Source organism: Gloeophyllum trabeum (assembly GCF_000344685.1).
Source record: "Gloeophyllum trabeum ATCC 11539 unplaced genomic scaffold GLOTRscaffold_00011, whole genome shotgun sequence".
NCBI lineage: Eukaryota > Fungi > Basidiomycota > Agaricomycetes > Gloeophyllales > Gloeophyllaceae > Gloeophyllum > Gloeophyllum trabeum.
The window spans coordinates 1,577,480-1,590,957 of NW_006920420.1; the positions used below are offsets into that span (position 1 = coordinate 1,577,480).

The 13,478-nt window shown below is 55.1% G+C and overlaps 4 protein-coding genes across 4 annotated transcripts; 2 read left to right on the forward strand and 2 right to left on the reverse strand.

Annotated features, from left to right (window-relative positions):
• Positions 1 to 1,299: 1,299 nt before the first annotated feature.
• GLOTRDRAFT_45800 (alcohol dehydrogenase GroES domain protein) lies at positions 1,300 to 2,461 on the forward strand (the record flags this gene model as incomplete). Its single annotated transcript, XM_007870002.1, has 3 exons — positions 1,300 to 1,414; positions 1,477 to 2,211; positions 2,274 to 2,461. 3 exons carry the CDS (start codon positions 1,300 to 1,302, stop codon positions 2,459 to 2,461), a joined length of 1,038 nt encoding a protein of 345 aa, XP_007868193.1.
• Positions 2,462 to 3,313: 852 nt separating this feature from the next.
• GLOTRDRAFT_131645 (uncharacterized protein) lies at positions 3,314 to 4,984 on the reverse strand (the record flags this gene model as incomplete). The annotated part of the gene is made up of 4 exons (XM_007870436.1): positions 3,314 to 3,831; positions 4,461 to 4,796; positions 4,871 to 4,893; positions 4,959 to 4,984. The coding sequence occupies 4 exons, from the start codon at positions 4,982 to 4,984 to the stop codon at positions 3,314 to 3,316; spliced, it is 903 nt and encodes a 300-aa protein (XP_007868627.1).
• A 977-nt stretch (positions 4,985 to 5,961) lies between these two features.
• On the reverse strand, positions 5,962 to 6,132 carry GLOTRDRAFT_17241 (uncharacterized protein; the record flags this gene model as incomplete). Its single annotated transcript, XM_007869961.1, has 1 exon — positions 5,962 to 6,132. A coding segment is annotated over one exon (171 nt), but the record flags the coding sequence as incomplete, so codon positions are not given.
• Positions 6,133 to 8,247: 2,115 nt separating this feature from the next.
• Positions 8,248 to 8,971, forward strand: GLOTRDRAFT_117324 (uncharacterized protein). Its single transcript, XM_007870437.1, has 2 exons — positions 8,248 to 8,585; positions 8,645 to 8,971. The coding sequence occupies exon 1, from the start codon at positions 8,305 to 8,307 to the stop codon at positions 8,569 to 8,571; it is 267 nt and encodes an 88-aa protein (XP_007868628.1). The 5' UTR covers positions 8,248 to 8,304; the 3' UTR covers positions 8,572 to 8,585; positions 8,645 to 8,971.
• The last annotated feature ends 4,507 nt before the right edge of the window (positions 8,972 to 13,478 follow it).

Genomic DNA, 13,478 nt, shown 5'->3' on the forward strand with positions numbered 1-13,478 from the left:
TTAGCTTGAATGCATAAGCACGGCCATAGCTTCTGATAACGGCGAGCAGACGCACGTAAAAGCTTGATGACCACCATGGGGACGGGTCGCCGCTGGTTTCACCAAGACGAGGGTATTTGCAGGTGACAAAGTAGTTGGTGACTACCGGAGACTCTGGAGTCGCTGACCCGAGAGAGATTTCCGTTGCAGTCGGGTGCACGTGAGCGGTCGAAATCGGGGGGATGAACACGGCCATAACTTTATGAAGTCCAGACGTGGGAGGGCACCAACTTGAAGAGAGTGCGGTACGTCAGGGACGCCAGAGTCAGATCGCTATCGTTCCTTGTTGTTAGCATCGATAGACGAAGGAGGCGAGAACTGCAAGGAATCAAGGCTGCTCATCACAGTGGGGCGCGCCATCTACAGTACATTCTGCAGACCGCATGCACAAGAACACATTTAAACAATAAATGCGACCTTATGCATGCCATCTGCAGGATAAGGAGAGGATGGTGGTACCGAGGTACATGTCCGCTGTGCGATTCTGGTCCAAGGCTGGTCATTTGTAGCGGTTATACAGTAGAGCAGAGGATATTGTACATGTAGACAGAAGGTACACTCGTCCAGGAGTCAAGACAGACGGTGCTTGATGATGTTGCCCAGCACAGTCGGACACGGGCGGAATATGCAAAGTCGTCTCCGTCACTCGGACCACCTGGGTACATCCGGAGACTTCCGAGACCTCCTGCAACATCGACATGCATATTCTGAACTGGAGGCGAACTTCCAACACGGTAGGATAGTCTATCCACATGCATACAACTACAATCATTCGAACGTCATACATCCCTGTAATAGAAATATACGGGACACTGGCGTATGATTGCTAGTCTAAGACGCCCGGGGGCGTCCGCCGCCGAGTCACTGCGATCGCCGACGCTGCCGCTCAGTCCAGATGCTCTCCAGAACGTCCCGAGTGGCACGGTCTCGAATGAGGACACGAATGTCTAGAATTGAGGCCATTATACTATTCGTCCACGGTAGACGATATATATATGCCCCACGATCCGAATGGTCCAAGACACGCTAGCGCTAGCTAGACGCTCTACCAAACCTACACATTCAGCATATCATACAGAATGATCAGCGTCGCTACATTGGCGGGAAGAACAGGAGGAACTGTAGGTTCCTGTTGGGCACTCAGAACCGCAACATTAGCAGGGAGAATAGGACGAACCGTGGGTCGTTTTGGCCGCTCCATGTCAATCGTTCATGACCCTGCTGCAGAGCACACGCGCGTACGGCACGGCCTACAACACCATGAAGGGCCTTGTTTTCCGAGGCAAGGGCGACTTCGGCGTCGAAGAGCGCCCCAAGCCGCAAGTGGTCCGCCCGGGCGACGCCGTCGTCAAGCTCGCAAAGTCCACTATCTGCGGTACGTCGCACATTCATAGCCGTGCACGCGCCCATGGCCACTGACGAGACACGAACACGCAGGCACGGACCTGCACATCTTGAAGGGCGACGTGCCGACCGTCGCGCCGGGGCGCATCCTCGGGCACGAGGGCCTCGGCACCGTCGAGTCCGTCGGGCCCGGCGTCGCCGCGTTCAGGCCCGGCGACCGCGTCATCATCTCGTGCATCACCGCCTGCGCGACGTGCGCCGCCTGCCAGAAGGGGATGCCCTCGCACTGCGCGACGGGCGGGTGGGTCCTCGGCAACACGATCGACGGGACGCAGGCGGAGTACGTGCGCATCCCGCACGCGGACACGAGCCTGCACCGCGCGCCCGCGGGCGTGAGCGAGGACGGGCTGGTGATGATCAGCGATATACTCCCGACGGCGATGGAGTGCGGGACGCTGAACGGGAAGGTGCGGCCGGGCGCGACGGTGGGCGTCGTCGGCGCGGGCCCGGTCGGGCTCGCGGCGCTGCTGACGGCGCAGCTGTACTCGCCGATGAAGATTATCATGATTGACGTCGACGAAAACCGGCTGAAGGTGGCAGAGTCGCTGGGCGCGACGCATACAGTCGTGTCGGGGCCGGACGCGGTGAAGAGGGTGATGGACATCACGGAGGGCGCGGGTGTGGACACGGCGATCGAGGCGGTGGGCGTGCCGGCGACGTTCGATCTGTCGCAGGAGATTATCGCGGTCGGGGGCAACATCGCGAACGTCGGTGTCCATGGAGGAAAGGTCGACTTGCACCTCGAAAAGCTGTGGGACCGGAATATCTGTGAGCGTGTTCTGTTCCGTCAGCGCCAGCCTGCGATGCTCATCGCGTCCCTCTCTGCGTAGCCATAACCACCCGACTCGTCGACGCAGTCACGTCCCCCACGCTCATCAAGCTCGTCGAGGCGGGCAAGATCAATCCCACTAAACTGACGACTCACAACTTCAAGTTTTCGGACATCGAGCAAGCATATTCATCCTTCGCCGCCGCTGCAGCGAACAAGGCACTGAAAGTCATCATCGACTTTGAATGAGCAAGGAGATCAAGGTTCGAGTGTATCGTCATTGCCAGAGATAAATTTGTATAATTGTCTGTACGAGTACCACTGTGTTAGTTGTAGCATATAGCATGTACTGACATCTCAACTGGATGGAGAGACTCTCAAGTTTATATTTGATAGCATATTTTTCTGCACGATATCCTGCACAGTGGCGCGCCTCACTGTGATGATATACTGTACTCTCTTCAAGTCGGTGCCCTCGCACGGTCCGACTTCATAAAGCTATCCCCGTGTTCGTCCCCGAAATCGACCGCTCACGACTGATGCGCAAGTCCCTCTCAGGACCGCAATTCCAGCGGCGTCTCGTGGTTATCTAGCCTGTACGTGAATCTGCTCGCTGCTATCAGATTTTATTGCCATGCCTATTCAGTCAAACTTGTACCGCAATACATACTGCATTATCCAGCGTAATACACCAAAGGCGCTGAGGTTCGGCCCGTCCCGCAGCTCGCTACATTGATACTGTTTTTGTTTCAGACATTTCACCGCCCTGTTCTCCCAAGTCTATACGCTCTCATCCTGCAGATAACTGCAGCACGGAGCGGCAGGAATTGCCCTTGCGACGACACGGTATCGATCCATGTCCATACACCATTTTTTCCAACGATTATCCTTTGTTTCAAGTCAACTCTCATGGCATATACCGACTCCTGCGCATCGTCCCTCAACAGCCGTTCACATTAGACTGAACACAAAAGTCCCTGTACACAATACAAACGCGCCCCAAATAACCTGAAACGAAACATCGAATACCCGCCTACAACGCCACACACGACGTCAGCGCCCTCACGTCCCGCCTCACATCCCCCGCACTCACCTCCCCCCTCACTCGACGACTGTGAAGCACCCCCCGTCGCTGCCCGCGTCCATGATACAGTTCCCGCTGAATCCGTCGCACGCCGCGCACGCGAGCGCGACGCCGTTCCCGCAGTAGTTGACGCACGTCGCGCCCGCGCAGAGGCCGGGGCACCCGCTGGGGGACTCGCACAGGCAGGTGTTCTCGCGCTTGAAGGGGCCGGGCGTGCCGAGCGCGAGGGGGAGGGGGAGGAGCGCGAGGGCGAAGAGGGCGGGGGGGAGGTGCATGGTGAGGAAATGCATGGTGAGTTGTGAGTTTGTTGGCGAGGGGTGCGTTGATGGATAGGATTGGAGGGATTTTATACAGCGCGAGGGGCGAGGATTATACGGTGAGCAGTGCCCGCTATCCACCTTCTCCGTGCATAGAGCGATTGTATTGACACCCAGATGGGCGGGCTCCGGCGCTCGTCTAGTCCCCGTGTGTCGGTGCCGTATCCGCCGCTGACGGAATACTTGATGGGCAAGGGACGCCAGCGCATCGTGTTCAGCTACCCAGTTGCCGTCAGTGGGTTTCCCGCTACTCCTTTCTATGCTTAGTTGCAGTCGGCGTCGTGACTCAAGGTGGGACGCATATACTCTGAGCGAGCTTCACATGATCTTCCTCATCTTGAAGTGGTTCTGTGCGCGATATCTTTCCTTTTGAATAATGCAATGAACTAATGGACTGACCCCGGTGTCTTCGCTGCATCATCGCAGTATGAATGAATGAATCGGCACAGCCATAGCTTCCGATAAAAATGCGCAGGACCCGCATGCACAGGCTAGAATCGGAGGAAGGAAATGCAACCATGTTTAACCGCCATGGGTCCGCATTACTGCAAGTTTGCCTATGGCGGGCTTACAGACATGCTAGTTGGACCCCATCGGAGATCCCGCAGTTGCAGGCCCGAGAGCATCTTACCATCGGGTGCGTGCGAGCGGTTTAACGATTGTCCTAGTCTGCGAGGGGCCAGTGTAGCCATGAGAGTCCCAAGACGGGAAGCTTAGAGGGGGGGGCTCACGGTGTACCTCAGGGGCCCTGGAATAGATCGATAGCGTGAAACGCGAGCCAACGGAATGTACTCGTTATACCGAAGGTGCAATTGATCTTACAACACGCTCATCTTCAAGTCCTCACACGTCCGGGTGCAAAACCCTCCAGCCGCCCGGTACAGCCCCGACGCTCCGGTGCCATGGCCCACCTGCCCGACCTCGTGCGGGTTGATAGACGGCCTCTCGCTCCCTCTCACCTCCGCTCCCTCTTTCTCAGGCTGTATTCCATCCCCGACCGTCGCGGGCACGCCAGCAACCTTCGCGGGGCGCTGGCGGTACTCCTCCTTGCCCTTTTTGCATAGGTCCGCGTTTGGACTCCGCCTCGGGGAGTGCGTGGGGGAGGCGCTGGGGTCGTTGGAGATGGATGAGAGGGAGGAGTCGAGGGTCTCCATGAGCGAGCCGCTGATCTGGTCGCCGATGCCTGGTAATCGATTCGACACAAGGGTAAGGGCAGGAACGGACAGGAGATCTACAGGGGAGGGTAGAAGGGTGTACCTTGGACCATTGGGATGACACCGCTTAGTTCGGTGCGTGCTCGTCAGATGTACGCATTCCAGCGCTGGATATTGTTTGTTATACGCACTTGATCTTGTCTGCTACTCGCGGCATGACGATATGATATTGCGATGCAAAGGGTGTCGTGAATGCGAATAGCGCGGTGGACCCTGAGACTACAAGAACTCGGCGGGGCTGCTCGTTATATGGATGATCGTATAGATCTGGATCGACTCGCAGGGAGTCTGTTTTCCGCGCGACTGGACCATCGAACTTTCAACCCGTCCGAAACTGTACGAGCCTGTCGTAAACAAACATAGAGTTTAACGCAAATAAACCGTTCAAAACAATAAACCAAAAGGTTGGAACCCCATGTCCGACGACGACGGCGCCTTGTCGCTCGACTCTGTCTTCAGTCCCCATCGACCTCTACATAACCCACGCATTCGCCTGACGCTGTCCCTGCCTTTTTTCCAACCTAATTCTCTGATCGTGCCGGATCCCGCACCTCGTACTCGCAAACGCGCAAGGTCAGCCCGATGGCACTCGTTTCCAACCGAGAGATACTGACCTCGACACTCGATAGACGGTGTTGACGGACTACCCCGACAAGGAGCTGCTGGAGAACTTGGAATTTAACGTGAGGGCCAACATATCAGTGACTTACATATGTGCGACGGTTGCGACCGCACCGATCAATATTACAATAGACAGTAAGTAGAATTCGCCGATCAAAAGTAAAAACATGTACAGGGGATTGCCAACTTGAACAGCTCTAGAATAATCCTGTATTACCCTGTGCCCCGTGCCGCTGCGCATAGACACTGCCAGCCAGGGGTGCATCTTGTGACAGCACTGGGTAGCCAATACGTACGATACAAATAGGGTCCCTAACCGCGAGATACCTTGCTGGTGGCAAGACAGGCTATGGGAAGTCCCAATCCAGCAAATGCTCTACCATCCACATATCGTGCTCGGGGGCAACTTCACTCGAGCAAATGGTCCACCATCCAGAGATCGTGCTCAGGCGTGATCCGCTCGCCCGGTTCCGCATCCTCGGGACGATCGATTCCCTCGCGGCTCATCCGGGGTGGATACCGTGCCTCCGCGCCCCGGCCCGCCCAGTCCCAGTCGACAAGCAGGACATCCTTTTCTCCGGATCCGTCGGCGCCGCACACCAACACGTTCACGTCGCGCACGTCGCCGTGCACGTATCCAGCTTCGTGTAGCAGCGCGAGTTTGTGTTCCACCGCTTTGCGCACCCACCCAAAGACCTTGCCCCACTTGTGCTGGGGTACACCCACGTTCTCCTTCAGATACCAAAGCGGGGCGTACGACTCGGACATGTCTTCCATGACGACCATCATCCACTCGCCGACTGTGTTAACCGCGTACAACGCAGGTGCGACGCCGAGACGGTGCGCGGCGCAGTGCGCCTCCGCCGAGTAGCGCGTGGTGAACTTGACGCATAGCCACTTCCCCGAGCTCGTGAGGTGAGCGAGGCGCATGCGCGTGTCGCTAGGGGCCTGGTCGAAGGTGATGGAGTGCCGGTCTCCGGCGTCGTCTGTGTAGAAGTCGGGGAGCGGATAGTCGGCAGGCGGCCCGCTGGCGAGCGCCGCGGCCTTCTCTGCTTCGTTGAGTCTGGCAAAGAATGCCATGCGCCTGGCGAAGAGATCGCCTTCGTCGGCGGTTTTCGAGCCTGTGTGTTCGGTAAGTCGTTTGCTGAGGTCAGAGGTAAATTAACACTTTCCAGCAAGAGGAGCCGCTATGAAGTACAGCTCGTCAAGCATAAACCCCCGCGGCGGAGCCATGGAGTGCAGAGGGGCAGTCATGGATGGCTTCTCTAGAGAAGACATGTTCAGTCGGCGGATAGTTTGTTTCACTCTCTTCAATGAATCCAGCCATATCCCCCGTTGACACTGAGGAAAAGTGAGCACGTAGAAATCTACGCAGCTGTCAGGATTACGCGGACCTTGTATATCACACGCTCTGGCGGAAAACGTGCAGAGACAGCTTCAGCAAGGGAAGCCTCGGGGCGAGCATTCACCACGAGCAACTCCTCGGCTGCATCGTCCCAGACTGTGATACGCACGCTGCTCGGGTCTTCCGTTCTGACGAGCAGATGATACGTTTGTTGGTCGACGTCGCTAAGCAGCGAACGCAGGTTCTCGTCCGAGAGTGGAGGATATTCGGCGGGATCGCGAGTCAGGAGAGCGCGTCGTACAGAAAACTTGAATATGTCGCGGGTGTCTGGGATTTCAGTCTGGATATGGCGCGGAATCTGAAGCACGTAGACGTTGTACGGTCCACATTCACTCCGAGTTAACGAGATTGACATACGAGACGTAGTTCTTGACAGCGACTGGTTGTACGCTGCTCCACTTCCTTGTAGATGTCCGAAACGGTACATTCATTCTCTACAGTTATATGACTGCTCGTGAGTAAGTCCAAGAAGAAGAGTCTCAACACAACCAAGGTCATCGCGTAAAATAGGGGCTCTTCAGTCGCGTCGTGCGCCACATTTTTACTCGCCCGCCTGACTGAGTCGACTCACCTTGAACACGCGGGAGGCTTGCAGCTTTCTGTGAGTCTCTGTACGTACTTGCTTGTGTCTCCAAACCGCAGGGACTATGCTTCCCCAACAACTCTCCGTCCTATGCGTATATGGCTGGAATGATGTATTTGCCAGTGCAAGGTCAGCAGATCGGCCCCATGTCAATGTCCAACCTGCGCCAACTGGGCGAACCCTCGTCGGCGAAGAATCTCCTTAGTGTTTGGGTCTAGCAGTCGTCCTGCCATTCGGCTGTACATACGCTCATGTGCTCAGCCATGGCGGTGCTCCTTGGTGCGAGGGTTAGGGCGTCTAATGCATGATGCCTTTGAGGCTGTGACTGCTCTTATTTCTCCAAGACCTGTCTTCATTCTCGATTTCCGAGTGTATCAGCAGCTTTCTCTACCGCGAGCGTCATTCAAGTTCCACTAGTTGGCTGAAGCGGGCTGGTGTCGGTTGGGTGTCGGCGCCTGAAGAACCCGTTGGGTGCCGTTCACTGAGAAATGCTCGCCAGGCTGGTCGCCTTGGCAAGCTCATGATCTTGGCGGCTGCGAGCAGCAACACAACGAGGACATCGCATGGATGTAAGGAGCATCGAGACTGCTTGTGCAGGGTCGGCGTCGGCACGAGCGCGTCCAGGTATGGTGCGGTGGCGCGCTGGGCCTGTCAGGTGCGTACCGACTACCGGGGTCGTCGTACAAAGTGCGGGGTCTGGTGCCCGCCTACGTATGTACGGCGATTGGCCGTTCGCATATGTGGGTGGGCATCCATGCCCGTTCTTCTTCCTCCAAAGCTATAAAACCTCGTCCCCAATCCCCACTCACACCCCCAACGAACTCATACACTACCAATCAATACCCTAACGACCAAGTCAACTCACGACATGCACTTCCGCACCCTTCTCCCCGCGCTCCTCCTCGCTGCCCTCTCCCCCGCGCTCGCCAACCCCTTCGTCACACGCCAGGACACCTGCGAGTGCCAGTCGCCCACCGGGTGCCCGGGCTACTGCCAGGACACCGAGGGCATCGGCGCAGCATGCTTCAATAACTGCGGGAATGGCATCGCAATTGCGTGCGGTGCGTGCCAGGGAAAGACAGGCGCATGCTTTGTGGACGCTACCGGAGACGAGTGCTGGTTGATGTACCCGTGAGGTCGAGGGGTTAGGTGCGTCTGCGTCCCGGTTGTCGCTGCCTGGGAGTGGTTAAATTGATTGGTTTGATTAGCGCGGAGATTTCACGAAAAGGGAAATGAACCTGATGAGGCATTCTCGGGCGTGCAGGGTCTCGGTTTTATCGTTGTTGGGGCTATCGGCGAACGAGCGTATGTGCAGCGTGAGATCCCGCGATAATGCATCATGGTCTACTCTTCCAATTAAACCGTCGTCTAATCCTTTCTGGAGCGCGAACTGCTGTCGCGACCCTCCTGCCCATCCTTGCGTCGTCTGTGTCAACTAGCCTCTTAATGTGTCGAGCGAATCTTCTCGAGTGTGGGCAACATCCCGTGTAGGTCAGTCTCTTGCTGCTTGCTGCTGCACACATATCGAAATTGACGGCTCTGCTCCAATTGAGACTCGTGGATCTCGAGGGGCTCAGCTGGAGCGCTATCACGATATTCTCCGCTATTGACCTCAGCCATACAGGCCGTTTATAGAGCGCCTCCTGCCTTGTGGTACCGCCTACAAATAAGTTCCATCGGCACTAACGAGGCTGGTGCTCAGTGCCAGTATCCGGACACCTGACACGGGAACAGTACTTGCATTTACATATCTTGACAGATTTTCAGAAGTGACAGCCGGTGAGATAACATCAAGTGCGTACGTACCCTTTCCCCGCAAGATCCACCACGCCCTCTAGGCCCGCCAGCGGCGCCGGACATACGGTTTGGGCTTCCCCCTCACTCGAATCCTTACCATACTTTCTGCTCCGTGAAAGCATCGGCGACCACACCATCGGCCCGCCCTTGGACATCTCCGTACCTGCCTCTCGTCTCTTCACGACGCGCAGACCCGGAGCCCGGTGTTTAGGAGAGACGTGAGGAGGAAAGCGAGACCTGGAGCCGAGCGAGCAGGGACAGGGCTGGAAGCGTGGAGGATGCGTCAGGACACATTAGAGGATGTTTGAGTCGAGCAGCGAGCTGTCAGACTGTCCAAGTCTGAAGACACACAGAGGAGCGGGAGGAAGGACAGCGCTAGCGCTCTAAGAGGGAGCGTCGGTAATACGTGTTTGGTGAGGAGTGGACGATGTGCTTTTTTAGGCTCGTCAGTTTGGAGAGGTCGTCCACGTTGGGGTGGAAGCCATTGGAAACACGTCTAATTGTGGTCTGTAAAACACAGTAGTTTGAGCGAGTACTTCGGTGTAGAGGATGATCCGGTAGCGTCGATCAAAATCTGCGTCGGGGGGTAGGAGTTCTGGTGATCAAAGATAGCGAAAGCCCATAGCTATAGGCGCCTTCGGGAAGTTGCTGGCAATATTATGGTTAAATTAGAAAGGCTGAAAAACGTACACTCCTGTGCGGGCTTCAAAGCGACCGGGGGTCTCGAACGGCAGATGGTGCGCAAAATATGAAGAACATCACGAGTGGAAACATTGAGCCGTCCCCCTTCGGACCCCCTCCATCCGTCGCAGCCATCGCTACTGAAGACTTGCTGCAAAAACCGCGGTTCCAAGATCAGATAGGAAGGAAGGAGCCAGAAACTGGAGCGCCGCATAGTCTATATGTTAGGTTGAGCCTCGGGGACATATTTGCCTCACTAGACCGATCATGGAGCTTTCTAAGTGGCGAGGGGCGCGCCCCTCTGCTTTCTCTGGGGCCAGGGAATCTGGATATTGCTTTGGTAGCCCTCAAAGGGCACTATTCAGATAAATCTGTTCGAGTGAAAGGTAGTGAATCTTTTCAAAGAATACTGAGTGCAATGACTCAGGCTGGTATGAAGCCGCACCGAGGGACAAGTCTTCGGCGTACTACGAAGAGAGGACTGTAAGGCCGTACTTAGCAGTCAACTTCCTGTTTGGGTCCGCGCGGCAAGATGCGAGTCACGGTACTGCGGCAAGTGCCGGATGCTAATGGATCTCAACATATAGTTTGCTTGATAAGCATTGCTGCCGTAGTCCAGCGGTCCAGCGGCTATCTTGTGGTAGCGCTTTAACGACGTTTGAGTGTCCGACTCTCGCTGGAGCATATAATAAATTTTCATCTTTATATTCTTTATTTCCGTACCGTCCTCGTATTCAACATTGCACGGCGAGGGGGCGGTCACTGCGGGCAGAGACCGATGTCCCGCCGGCGGGCATGCCAGGAACATCTCCCTGATGGGAGAACACTTTCCTGGAATGGTCCTTGCTGGACCATTAGCTGGACATGAAGAATGTCCTTTGAGTGAACAAAGAAAGGTCTGTGGGACATTTACTATGGTCCCTAAAAATCAGGGGACACTTAATCAACATTGTCCTTTCATTCTTATGTCTGTATCATGTTCCGCTACGGAGCATCCTAGGAAAGTGTTCTCCCGCCCTTGCCGTGAAAGATGAATGACCGGTGGCGGGACACCAGTCCTTGCCCGCTGTGGGTTAAGGTTTGGGTTAGGTTTTGGGTTAGGCCAGGTTTAGGGGGGTCCAGGGGGGGGGCACCCCCCCGGTTGGTTAGGGTGTGGGTTAGGGTGCGGGTTACAGAACATCTTCAAGGGGGGGGGGTTCCGGGGGGGAACACCCCGGTTGGTTAGGGTTTGGGTTATACGGGATGTATACTGTAGTAATTTCCATTCAATTTACTATATCTACCAAGCACTTGTACACTGTGGAAGCCATCACCAGCATCGCTGAGTCGCTGATGACAAGTTTCTCGCGCCTACCCAATAAGGGCCTGTTCGGTTGCGCGGGTAGGGTAGGGTAGGGTAGGGTTAAAGTGCACGGATTAGGAAATTTGTGGCGTTTCGGATACAACCGAGGAAATTTCCCGTTCGCAGGTCTCGCAGAACGTGTTCGGTGGACTCAAGTCTAGCCCCAGGTCTGTCACCAGAGTGACCGCACCTGTATGGGCGTCTGTGCACGATGCCGGTAAGCCGAGCTTGACCGGTCGGTTTTAGAGTATTTGGCCAATCAGCAGAGCTGGCCGTTGCCGAAGAACCATTGCGCTGCTCAAATGAGGAATAGACGCACGTGGGTTTGAGCTCCAGACTTGAAGAAGCAGGATCCATCCATAAATAGCCCATGTCACACTCTGTGACTCAGGGTGAGAATAGACGCCACTGGGACCGCTGGGAAACTGAGGACCAAGCTAACCCTACACGGCCTGCCCAGAATCTGGTGAAAAAATCCAAGGGGCGTTCGTGCAAATGTCGGTAGTATAATTATCAGTACTTTTGCGTAACAGTTGCACTCATTTTGCGCGTGTGCCATTTGTGCAACGGTTGCAATACAGGTTGCAAAGGATTTGCGTCGTGGATTCCTTTGCGCAATATTCTGACTTAGACTTATCGGCACGGGGGCGTGCCGCTGGTCTCGTGACACGTCGCGTCGCTGCTTCATCATGCCGATGTGCCGGAGTTCAATCTCCGCTCGTAGCGGTTGGAGTTGGACTTCAACAAATTTCTCTCTCATCCTCTCTTGCCCTTCAACCACCACCATCTCTTGTCCGTGCCTGTGCTCCCCTCAGTTCCGCCCAGCATCTTGCAGCTGTTGTCTCTACTTGACATGGTACGTGTACCATATTTATAGCTCTGTTTCGCTGCTGTCCCGTTGCTGCACGGTAGGTCATTGAGCTTGACTGGACTCAATGGCCGGGTCTAGAGTCCATATCTTCTTCAATCCTGATGCTCGATTAGCACGAGGTAAGTGCGCTACTCTTCCAGTCTCTCTGAACATACTGATGATGCAGAAGTTGTACAGGCCGACAAGTGTGCGGCATATCGCCGTATGTTCGCACTCGCATTTCCGTGTTTCTGTAACAGCAGATGCACCACAGGCAGTGCGTATATTGGGTCTTGTGATGTACAAGACATCATTAGATGCTCAGACATGTATGTAGTAGATATGTATAATGATTATATTGTTTTCCATGCATCCATATAAGCTGCGCCGTCGAGCAACGGGGTGGGAAAGGGGATCAATCTAGGCATATGGCGTGATTGATGTTATCAGTCCCGTGCAGGTCATGTGACTTTATTTGTGCAACATTTGCGCTATCCCGCGGCAAGAAACTCATGCAAATATTCGGTCTGATTCATTCGCGAGGGCGATTTTCTTGCTCCTGTTTGGCAATCTCAATGCAAACGTTTGATTCCGGATTTTGACGCAACATTTGTACAAATACTGCCGGGCTGTGTACCCTACCCTACCCTACCCGCGCAACCGAACAGGCCCTAAGGAAATTGACTGCTACGGCTTTACATCCCGAAGAGAGCGGGTCGTTTGGAGCCAAGGTCTCGAGAAGATTGATGACCACGAGTGAGCGAGTCCCGTACTATGGAAAGCTTCTGTTACCAATGCAGAGTATTCATCCTAGGACATTAGGAAGGTAAGTCACATTTATATTCAACGGGCAACTTGGATTGCAAGCAGCGGGTACGATAGGTTTGGACACGAGTTTCTGTATTCCATGGCTCAGACGCCTCGACTAGAGTATTTATTAGTTAAGGTCGACCGATACAGACTATCTGGGTCCGCTACCGCCACGGAGAGTTCAGGTACATAGTCGGTATGTTGCTCGCTTAGCTTTCCAGCATCGTAACCGTTCAAAACCACCCTGCTACATAGCGTTTAGATGAGCATCCAATGCGAAGTCCGTGTCGTAGGTTTCGCTAGCAAAGCTTCGGTGATAATCTCGACAAACGAGGGGCGGCAACTGCCGATAGCATTTCGCTGCGGTAACCCTCGCATCGACCTCGCCTCCGCTGTAGCCTCCGTACGGTATACTGGTTCCTATAACTCCGCAGAGGCCACGGGCTGGATGAAATGCGCAGAGACCCCAGGTTTCCGAAGAAAGGAATAGCAACCGTTTTCCTCGAATAACTCCCCTTGACGCCCGCGAAGCTGGGACGAGACGAATACGCAAAGGTGTCCA

Coding starts and splice junctions, on each gene's coding strand:
- GLOTRDRAFT_117324 (XM_007870437.1), top strand. CDS start 8,305: ATGCACTTCCGCACCCTTCTCCCCGCGCTCCTCCTCGCTGCCCTCTCC.